The 11,641-nt window shown below is 40.2% G+C and overlaps 1 protein-coding gene across 2 annotated transcripts; it reads right to left on the reverse strand.

The window, feature by feature from the left end:
• Nucleotides 1-1,933: 1,933 nt before the first annotated feature.
• Nucleotides 1,934-10,407, reverse strand: irf2 (interferon regulatory factor 2). Of its 2 annotated transcripts, none has more exons than XM_044363790.1 (9): nucleotides 10,161-10,407; nucleotides 8,232-8,324; nucleotides 7,967-8,066; nucleotides 7,030-7,206; nucleotides 6,847-6,893; nucleotides 5,664-5,799; nucleotides 4,521-4,673; nucleotides 3,477-3,514; nucleotides 1,934-2,790 (listed from the first exon to the last, which is right to left on the reverse strand). In XM_044363790.1, exons 2-9 carry the CDS (start codon nucleotides 8,316-8,318, stop codon nucleotides 2,527-2,529), a joined length of 1,002 nt encoding a protein of 333 aa, XP_044219725.1. In that variant the 5' UTR covers nucleotides 8,319-8,324; nucleotides 10,161-10,407; the 3' UTR covers nucleotides 1,934-2,526. The 2 variants fall into 2 exon arrangements, with proteins under 2 accessions (XP_044219725.1, XP_044219726.1); XM_044363791.1 differs by lacking the exon at nucleotides 10,161-10,407 and adding an exon at nucleotides 10,067-10,129.
• Between the last annotated feature and the right edge of the window lie 1,234 nt (nucleotides 10,408-11,641).

Below are 11,641 nucleotides of genomic sequence, written 5' to 3' on the forward strand. Positions count from 1 at the left end.
TTTTCAGCTGTCTCAATACGAACAGGCCTCACAGCTACCTGCATGTGTCACTAGCAGGCTAAAGCACAGTTAGAGTCCAGCCACACACTATCAAAGGCACACATCATCAATAAGGCTTTTTCCCCCCTCCATCTCTCCCTCTCTCACACAAACACACACATTCATTCACACACACACACCAGTGCTGATCGTAAGGTGCAGAAGCGGCATACATACATATGAGCTATGTACATTATTAACACCAGGAGGCAGAGGAGAGGAGAGGACATGAATATATGTTCACAGTCTGTCAGTGAGCCTGTTGGTTTTTTTTGTCAGTTGTGTGTTGGCAGGTACATTGTCCTGAGGTCTCCAGACAGACAGATACATACACATACATACACACACGCACACACGCAAACATACACGCCTGCTTTCCACCACAGGGCAAATCAGGGCTCATAAGTGATTGTCACTCTTGATCTTGATAAAACAACATGCCTTTGATTCTTTTTGTGTCTTCCTGTCAGTAGAAGTAGGTTGGCTAAACAAGCTGCAGTTTCCTAGAAATTATTGTATTCATTGATTTGTTAAGAACACTGGTTCGTTTTGCCATCCATGTGTTTCCCAGTGAAGAATTTGATGTTATGCTTAATGCTAACACTTGAGTTTACACTATTTTGAGATAATAAGTAATCTTGCATTACATGTGGCTAATCTAGAAGATTTATGCAGGAGATATGACACAATGTTTATGAAATGCAAAAAAAAAAACTTCCTATGATGAACTATTAGGGACCATTTCACATAGGAAGTCAATGTTTTAGCTGATGGGAGACTGTTAAATCATAACAGTGGATGAATATGACGATGTAGTTTCAAACCAGGCTACACCATGGCAACACTGACTCAAAGATCATTTTAAAATGACTTCATTTACAGGTTGTGCAATTAAAAAAAAACAAAACACTAAAAACTCTACACAACTAAAAGCACATGTTTCTTTCATTAGATAAAAGTGGTGTATTTCTTTCATTTGGCATAGTGTATTCTTAAGTGTTAGCACAACACAGCAGGGAAAATCATCTAGCAGTGACACATGGATGATTAAAAGAGCCAGACATAATCCAAACCAGATGTGGACAACGGACGTGTAGGGATGGGTATCGAGAACCGGTACTAAATTGATACTGGTTTCTCACTGATCAGTACTGAAATATTGATGAGCTCTTGGACGAACGGTGCTGCTATCGGTATTCATATAACGTTAAAATTCATTCTAACATAGATGGCATTTTCAAATTCCTAACCGCCCCCTAATGATGATGATGAAACCGCCGGCGTCAGGTTAAATTTTGGTGTAACTTAAGGTTGCGCTGCAGCCTCTCCTCTGCTCTCTGTGTCAGTGTTTGACCGAGGGCGGGGCTCAGCTCCACCACACACACACACGCACGCACACACGCACGCACACACACATGCACACACAGGGGGGACAGCAGAGCAGAGAGGTGGAGACAGTGAACCAGGTGAGGTGGAAGATAACCTTTGACGACAACTACGCTTGTTACTGTAAGTGCAATAAAACCTTTGCGAGTAAAAAGTATTTTATCAAACCACCTGTTGGACAAGCATGAGCATGTACAAACCAGCCCCTCCTCTCTACCAGCGGTACCTGCAGCAGTGAATCACCTCAGCAGCAGAGGGAGGAGGACACAGGACAGGAAGAAAGATTGATGTCGGTGTTCTTTATTCTTTCTAAACTTCACTCAGTATTTTCATGTCAGAACTATTATTTATCTTACTGATATTTTAGATTTCTTTCCAATGAGATATTAGTTAATATAGTGATTTTGCTGTTGTAAACATTATTGTTGCTACTCTATAACAATATTTATTTATATTTAAAATATAAATAATTTCTAATCTTGTTCTGCATTTTTTTTTTTTTAAATAATATACATTTTAAAAAGCTTTTCTTTAGTAATGAAAAAAAGAAAAGTATGTATGTGTAAAAATGTATCAATAAGGAACAGGACAGATAGGGAGTATCAATAAGAGTAGTAGTATTGATAAAATCCTAATGATACCCATCCCTATAGACGTGCGCACGATTGTATTGATTATATATGTATTTATTTATACCACGCGTCTGCACACATGAATGATCTCACGCGTTTCGTGACGTGTACGGTCATAAATTTTTAGCTGCACTCCGACGGTCTGCAGTCCCTCACAGTCATGGGAAGATCACAAATTCACATCATGCAGACCCTCATGGCCTTGCAGATGCAGACAGTATAAACTGGGCCTAAGTGCTGACCAATTAATGGGCAGGTCAAGCCATGGCCCAAACACCTTTAGGCAATTTCTCTGATTACAAGGAAAAATGAGGGGATTTCATGGCCCAGACTGAAGCTACAGTAAAATCAAAGGTTTTGAAGCTCGCCCTCTTTAGGCTCCATGTGGCCGTCACGGAGAAAAGCAACATTCTCTGTCATTCCTATGCCCTGGAAGCGGTGATGATACTCCCTCATCTGGGAACAGAGGTCAGGAGGAAGTGACATCAGAGGTTTTCATAATGACGCTGGCCCGCATCTCATGGGTGTGACTTGTCGCCGGAGATGCGAGAGAGTTCTGGTTGTAGGCCGGCACCCAGCTGTCAGCGTGGTAGCTGATGAGGGGGGCCGGGTCTCGCGTGCTGGTGACCCTGAAGTTGGGCTTGTTCGCAGTGACGAAAGTGGCCATGCCGGGAAGAGAACATGAGGGAACCCTGAGAACTGGTGTGTTGTAGTCCCGCCTCCAGACTGCACCCTGTCAGTCAAAACAATGAAAAAGGAGAAGAAAAGAATAAGAGGAAGGTAACGACTGTGCAGCCAGAGTCACAAACATTGTGGTCATTTCTGACGTATGTTGTGGTAAAGACACCACCACAACGAAATAATCATAAAGCTCTGTAACCCTGTCACAATATTTCGACATTGTATGCTTCACAGAATGCTGCAATGAAATGTCTTATATGTGGAAAAAAAAGTGTCAATGAAACTGTTCAACACGAGCTAAAAACAGCAGTTATTCACAACTTCAGATAGAGATCTAAAGGAGAGTTTCTACATAACACTTGTGTACTCTTACACACACACACACACACTGCATACCACCAGTGGTGTGTATGTGTGTGCATGTGCATGTGTGTTCACTGTGGGTACAATGTACTACAAAAGGACAAACTCAAATCAAACTGTTAATGTTTGACAGTCACAGTTCCTGATAAGGCCCTCCCTTTTCTCAGTTTCTTGCAACATTACAGGAAGACACACACACACACACACACACACACACACACACACACACACACACACACACACACCCTGTTTCAGCAGTGAGGTTGAGACAGGTAAAAACCTGTTTATCTGAAGATCATGCCAGTTAATAATTCATTCATCACTCTCTCCTGTGTGTGTGTGTGTGTATATATGTTTGTGTAATGGGATATTCACCTGTTTGGTGTCTTCTGTATCACTGTCTGTGTCGCTGCCTGTTGGAAATAAACATACAAGATTAAAGGTCAATGAAATTGTGTTCAGGAAATGATTACTGATGCCAACAAGCCAACCTCAGATCACCAACAGCAGAGAGAAAGAGAAACACAAATAGTGGGAAAGATATGGAGAGCAGAAGAAGGAGGAAGAATTTGTTTAAACCTCTATTTTAAACAGAAAACCACTTTAGGCTCATATCCAGCAGTGTGTTTCCGACTGTTTAAACAGTTAAGTTAAAACATCTGCACACAGTAGCACAAAACAAGTGCCTGCATGGATGATGGTAGCGATTGAGAGAGATGAAAAACATACAAAGAAGAAAGAGGACAGATGGAATGACTACAACTCTAAACTGATAGAGCCAGCTCTGCCTGAATGACTGGTTGGGAAAGAGAAGTGAGACGAACAGTTTTCTGGGTGGTGATGTATAATGAAAAAAAATATATATAAATATAAAAATATCACCATGTCTACTCTCCAATGAGCCTTTTTGCCCTTGAATTCCAGCTACAAATTCAACAACACAAAACCTGAACAAGTCTAATCCAAACACTGTTAGCAGTTGTTTCACATCTGTTGTTGCTTATTTTCAACAATCAGCTGGTTTGCACATACTGTTCCTCACTTCAGATAAGATGTATTGACTGCCATAAAGAAGATTCAGACACTATAAGTGAATTATGTAATCGAGGATGATGTAATGACAGGAGCCACCATCTGCTTTTGTAGGCTATTCCATATAAACACTAATTAATCCGAACCAAAAACAAAATATGATGTGAGTTTGACAGCCAGATTAAGCTGCACATCAGTCTCATTACGTATTGCTCTAGAGAGTTATTGTAAATATAGTAATCACTATGTCCTAAAATGCATTACTGTGGTCATAACTCTAGGTAACTGTGGCAGCTGCTTCCTTCTGAAGGCCTGGTACCCGGTAACCAAACCAGTTACGCTACAAAATGTGGTGAAGTTTGATATGTGTGTGGTGTGTCATCTCACCGCAGCATGAAGACACAGGAGAGATTTGGAGCGGGTACGAGTGGGAGGAGCTAACAGTCTGCTCTTCGTTCTCTGTGGTCACTTCGATTGTCTGACAGACGAATGGCAGCTGCTCGCTGGTGATCACGTGATCTTCTACTGAACTGTGAATGGCTTAACATAGAGAGAGAGGATGTGTTATGACAGGCTGATAACATTCTGACTGGATTTACTGATAAAACATGTGAAGTGCGTGCATCTAGCCACTGCCGCGAGATAAAAAGAAAGTGATTTTTTTTATTGTTTTCTCCAACAGCTATTGCTAAACCTCAAATGTGTAGTTATCCATCATTTATCAACTAAAAAAAAAAAAAGACATCCGACACCAACTTCCTCTCAATGTAGTGCCGTCACTGAAAAACTAAACACAAATCACAGAGTACAACTACAGTAAACATATAGAGCAAATATTTGTTCATGTTGTTTTCCTGCAATGTGTAATTTTTTGTGGACAACCTTGTATTTATCTTTATACCACTGTGTTTGCACAGTAATGGTATTAGGCATGATGATGCTTATTGTTTTTTGAAAATGGTTAGACTCAATGCAGCAGAGGCGGAGATATCCTGAATTTTTCTGGTTCCCAGTATGAAATTAAGCTTCAAAATGCTGGCTCCTACAATTCCCATTATGCAACTCAATGGCGTATTTTCCCTGCCTGGGAAACACCCACGTCTTTCTAAGTCCACGCCACCAGTAACACAGAGTTTCTGTTACAAATCAAGTCGAGTCTGATGAAATCACCAGGGTTATTTTCTCAGACTTAATACAGTTCTAAGGAGAAGATTCAGCTGCTTTCACAGACACTGCTCGTGCAAACTGATCTTCATGTGTAAAATTTGTAGAGTGGCCCTTTAAATGTAAACTGCACATTAAACCAGCACCCTCAGTGTAAAGGTATAGACAAGTATAGAAAATCTTCAAGTCAAAAACAACAACTTATCAACCACACTGCCAGAAATATTAGAATTTAACTAGAAACATGCCTGTGCTTAGATTTAGCTTTTTCACAATAACACATCCAAACACAGGCCAAACCCAGAGACAGGTCACAGACAAAATAACCACATTATCATAAAACAGGAGACACCGGTGGTGTAGTACCTGAGGCATTGTCGGTCACTGTGAGCTCTACTACTTCCTGCTTGATCACTTCCTGTTTGATCGTTTCTTGTTTTGTGTAGTCGATGGGTCCAACGTGAGCTTCAGAGTGAGTCCTGTCTGGAGACGAAGAGGCTACCTGATGGTGAGAGGAGCAGAGAGGGGAAATAGAAGAAAGACTGTTGATGACTGCTTAAGATGATAAAATGGACAACTACATTAAATCCACATTGTATACACAGCAGGAAGCTCCTAATTCAAACTCCTCAAACACAAGTTCAGTTCTCAACATAATAATCTACATAGATTTTCTTTGATAAGACAGCTGGGATGTAGTGGCCCAACCGGAGACATTGGATTTGCTCGGGTATTTATTAAAAAGATACTTGTAAGTGTGGTTTGAGGGTGCTTATACTGTATAAACAGCTTATTCCAAAAAAGGACACATCCTAATATCTGGAGCATTTCAAGCATGTAAACACATTAAGTTGACCACAAATACTGAAATAGGGTTTCATATTAAACATTCCAAAACAGCTAAAAACAAGTCATGTCTTGCTGTTTATCTCTTCTCAGTATTTCAGATTGAACAGTTTAAGCTGGTGTTGTTGGGATTATAGCATCTCTGACTTGACTTTGCACTTTGAGATTCACTGTGAATCAAAAAGTGCAGCACAAATTAAATGTATTATTAAAAGAAAACACAAAATAAGTTTCCTCTTACTTTGTGCTGACTCTGGAAATAAAGCAGTCAATCCCATCATTTCATCATTAGTTAACTGGAACTAGAAGCTACTGCTTTTACTTGTGTGCATTGTTTGGAGAGACGGAACCAAATCAGGCAGGAAAGCTTGGCTGAAGCGCCTGTTTTCTAGTAAATTTCAGAGTCATGTGAGAACAGAAGCCACGGTTGATTGTTCAGGCAAGTTCATGTCAATTTGCCCGCTCACGAGTCACCCCTTTCATGGGAATCAAAGCGACAACATTTCTAGGTAAAGTAAAATATTCCTGTGAAGCCTGACACATCACTGAAACACGTTTGTCTTCTGTGGTATTGTTTCCCCCATCATGCTGCTGTTCTTCAGCTGTGTTTTATGTATGTAATGAAAAAGGTTATGTCAGGTGTGACTACACTTGCATAAGATACTTTTGTGTTATGTGCCACAAACACCACTAGTTTATCTACCTCTTTATTTCCCTTTGGCTTCCCCTCCTTGTCTGTCTTCTTCTTTCCTACATGGACACACAGACAGAGAGAAACACTTTTAAGAAACTGATTTAAAAGCCACAATAGATAATCTCAGAAAACTGAGAGTTCATCTCCAAACCAAGCAGCAGCAGCAGCAGCAGCAGCAGCAGCAGCACTCACCTTTCTTCATGTTTCTCTCCGCGGAGGAGAGCATCTTATAGACTCTGAAAGCATTGGTTCCCTTTTTGATACTTTTATCCTTCACCTCCTCAATGTCTGGCAGGCTGTTCATGGCACAACGGAAATTAGCCTTCCACGTCTTTGGGTCTGGACGGTCTATGCCTGGCTGGTATTTCCCTACACATTAATAAAAACAAATTGTCGCAGAGTCAGAAATGTTGTTATTTCTAAGTAAGGAATGTTCAACTCACAAAACTTCACTTTCCATTAGTGCTGGGTAATATATCAATATTATATTGATATCCTGATATGAGACTAGACATCATCTGAGATTTTGGATAACTTAATATCATGATATAGCATAAGTGTTGTCTTTTCCTGGTTTAAAGGCTGCATTACAGTGAAGTGATGTCATTTTCTGGACTTAACGGACGGTTCTAACTGTTCTATTTGAGAACAGCAAACTTATTTTTAAAACAGCTGATTGCTTAGAGGAAGCTGATTTTATCTGCTTTCCAAACACCTAAAGTGCAGAACTGTAAATGAGGTCATATAGTTTGCCTCTGCCAATTCTAAGTTCATTTTTAGGAAACTTTTTCTGCACTTGTGGACAGCCTCCTGGCAGTAATTTAGTAGATTCTGGAAAAAATTCTCTTCCTTTTCTTCACTACTGATGTGGCAAGAAGTTGTGGGATTTTCTACTCCTCCAAAAACACTGTATGCTTCCTTACAAGGTACCTTAAGAAGAAAATTCCTGAGGCTTAGCAGAATGAAAAAGTCCTACAACTTGATCACTTTGATTTCTTACCTACAAGTGTTACATAAATCGAAAGTCTCTTTGATTTGAGACAGAGAACTAGTATTGTGGCTTGAAGGCATGAAAATGAAAACCGCTGAAAAGGAGAACCAGTGAGTGAGAGTTAGGTCAGTGTGTTACCTGTATGTATGGCCCATCTCATGAAGAGCGGAGCATCTTTCTCCAGGTCCCAGCCGTGACGAGCAGCGTGCATCCACGGGATCTGGAAGATTCTCTTTTCCTAGACATTTTAAGGTCACTTTTAGTCAGTAATGCACTGTCACTCTGCAACCATGAGCATGTGTTTGTTCGTCTTTCCACCCACTTTTCCCCCACAAAACAAATGTTATTATTCAGCCTTTTATCAACTGTATTGCAGTGTGAGAGCATATGCAAGTGTACTCACTTTGTTTACCCATTTGAGTCCTGGTATCTGACAGGAGTCGATCTGTTCCTCCAGCCACGGCCGCATCCTCATTCTCTCTACCGGCATTGTGGCCTGTGAACACACACAAACGTCTGTATATACACAACATCTGCATGTATGGTAACTGCTGTAAGGCTTACATTATAATTAATGTTTAAAAACCGTCTTCAAAAATGTACGTTTTGATAAAAAAGGTTGTAATTTGTACAGGCAACAAGACAAATACCATAACATACTGGCACATGGTTTTCTCTGACAGGAAGCAACCACTTAAGATTGTTTTTCCATACAATCAGCTTTTGGAGACTGTTGAATCGATCATGTCTGTGGATGTAACAATAAAAGTCCTGCAGTATTTCACTGTTTGATGTGTGTTACAAAGAACAAGTTCCATAAAACGCTGTTCACATATAAAACTGTCAAATCATGTTTGTAACTGTAGCCATACAGTCCACTCCCTTCCACAACCGCTAACTGCCGTTCTTTGTCTGATGAATTCTAACTTAAACACTTAAGAGGAAAGACGAGAGGAAGGACAACAGAAAGGCATGAAAGAAGATAAAGAATACAGCTTGTTTATTAAAACAAGTAGAGCCGACTTTACACCCCCACCCCACCCCACTACATCTGATTTAAGAGCAGGGTTGTGATCCCTGTCGTCCGATGTGATCAAAGTCCGGTGGGCCAGATCAACCAGTGAGCCTGACACTCCCCGCACACAGCACAGTGTGCCAACACACTGCCTCCTGACGTGAGAGTGAGCTCCCTAACAGGTCAAACAGGCTGACATGGCACCACATCAAATACAAAATATTATCCCTTATTATAAGCCACAGGACTGAAACTTCCAGCTGCATCCGGCCTGCTGCTCAGTGACACGCTGCATACATAGAGGCTGACCGCAGCGCAGTATGTCTATAACTCTACTACTAACGCAAGTTCACAAAGGTGGTAGAGGTTGAATAAGTTAAGCCTGCATGTTAAGATGTTATCTCAGCTTAAACTAATTTTAGACCAACACTCTTTGTTATACTACTATGTGGTAGTATGTTCTTTTTTTACTGATTACACAATGAGGGACATTAATTATCCTTGCAAAAGAAAAAAAGGAGGTAAAAAAATAAAAATAAATAAATAAAAGCACAAGCAACTTAATGTAAAAGTTGAAAGAAACTTGTACAGTGTAAACTTAATAGAAATATGTAATATTCAAAATATCTGCATGATAGCTAGAATGATAATTCACAACGTCTAAAAGGTACGTTTGTAGGTTTCAGGCCAACAAATATTTGAGTTTACCTGTAAAGTACTTAGAAACTACATTTTCCCTGCTTACCAACAACCACCCAAAGATATATATTTCATTTGTGAAATAACAGCTAAACTTCTTTTAGGTTGCAAAACGAGATAAATAACCTGTAATGCAGTTTAAATAATACTCTCTACTAGGAGTCCTTTGATGTACAAACACATGTACTAAGGCCTGAATGCAACACGAAAATAACTCAAAAGCCAGTCTCATGTCACTGCTAATATCACACATTATACGTTCAGCGAAAATACTGGTAAATACTCAACTAACAAAACTGTTCCCCCTTTATACTACAAGATATAAAATACCGAATCAAATTGTAGCCATATTGCCTCTGGTGCACAATGTTAGTAGCAGGTTTGTTGGCAGCGAGGGGTCAAGTCAAAAGTTAACCGCCGTGTTGTTTGTGTACTGCCACAAAAACGACAAAGCCAAAAGTGAAAATAAATGTCATTCCTAGTCAACAAACCCGGAGAAAAACTACAGTATTACTTTCACTTACACAGCGAGCTATGGACCCGTCATGTCGTCCTGTAGGAAGTCTGTGTGTGGTGTGAGAGCAAGTCAGCAGCGTTAATATGCGGAAACAATGTTACCTGTTAGTTTGGACGGCCTGTCGCTTCACAGTCCTGCTGCCAGATTAAACACACGCGAGGCTCAAGTGGGACAACTTAATTTATTTTGTGGTCTTGAATGGAAAAAAAATGGAAAAGTGTGGCCGTCGTTTATTTCTGTTTCTGTGTCGAGACCGAAAGCAAAACAAGGCTGGTTCGGGAAGTGGGGGCTCGCGCTGGAAATCCCCCTCCTGCTCTCGTGCTCTCTCGCTCTTGTCGAGCTCGAGCGGCGTCGCGGAAGTCTCTTTGGCCGCGTGCGCGCTCCCCCAGGAAAAAAATAACACACACGAAGAGGTCTCACTCTGCTCTTTATTCGTGGTACCATATAAAATCTAAACAAGCATGTCATGTATCTCACCAAAATTAAAAAGTTCGACTCGTATTTGCTGCACCACGCTTGTGAAACAGCCTTCATAACCATCCGAGGGCAGCACAGATCCCCAGACTCTTTTTATTCAGCAAGGTTTTTTCATATCAACTCTTGTTATTTTCTTTATGTTATACGTTTTTAACACTGTAGCCCTTTGAGATTTACTGCGAATGAAAAGTGCCGTACAAATGTATCAACTAATAAACCCAGTTTTCACTGCATGTCAGTTACTTTTTTGGTAATTGACTGGTTCCAAATGTGTCTGTGAATTTGCATCATTACAGTACAGTATCAACTAATGTGTGTCCTGCATTACTTCGAAACTGTGGACATGTGGAGTAGCGCAGTGGTTCCCAACCTGGGGGTTGGAACACCCACAAGGAGTCACTGGGTTAACGTCAGGGGTCACAAAATGATAGGACCACAGAAAAAAACATATTTCTGACACCTTTTTTAAAACTTTCCTCAGAATTTTGCATTATTTATTATAGATTACTGTATTTTATCTCATCAAGCCTCTAAAAGTTATTGGAATAAATAACAAAAAAAATGGGTATAAAACACAGACATCTTGGGGTTGGAGTTCAACAGGGTCCCAGTAAGCAACAAGTTAATCCAGTCAGTGTTTAGATTGGGAAATTGCAGTTTGAGAGACATGTTAAAAAACACTTTTTAAATATATATTTTTAAAGTATTCTTTCATAATCTTAAATTACCATTTTATCCTTTCACTTGAATATAATGATAACAAATGAGAGGCATAAATTGGGGCAAGTTGTTGTGTCCAGAATTAAACTGAACCCCAAACCAGAGTGTGGATGAAGTGTCACGTACATTTTTTATTGCTATCCCTGGCTGTTACATAGTGTGTGCATGCCGTGGTTGTGTGGCTGGGGAACTTTATTGTAGCTGACATTCTGCCTCTACAAAGGATAAAACCAATGGCCAACTGTATCCATTAAAACATTTAGTCATCATAATATGAAGCATGAAGTACTGTCATGAGCCCAAATTAACATGTATGTTGTGAGTAATAAGTAAGACTAGTTAGAGTGTAAACCAGATGTTTAATTGCAGAAGGGCACATGGTGAA

This window comes from Thunnus albacares, chromosome 10 (assembly GCF_914725855.1).
Source record: "Thunnus albacares chromosome 10, fThuAlb1.1, whole genome shotgun sequence".
In the NCBI taxonomy this organism is placed as follows: Eukaryota; Metazoa; Chordata; class Actinopteri; order Scombriformes; family Scombridae; genus Thunnus; species Thunnus albacares.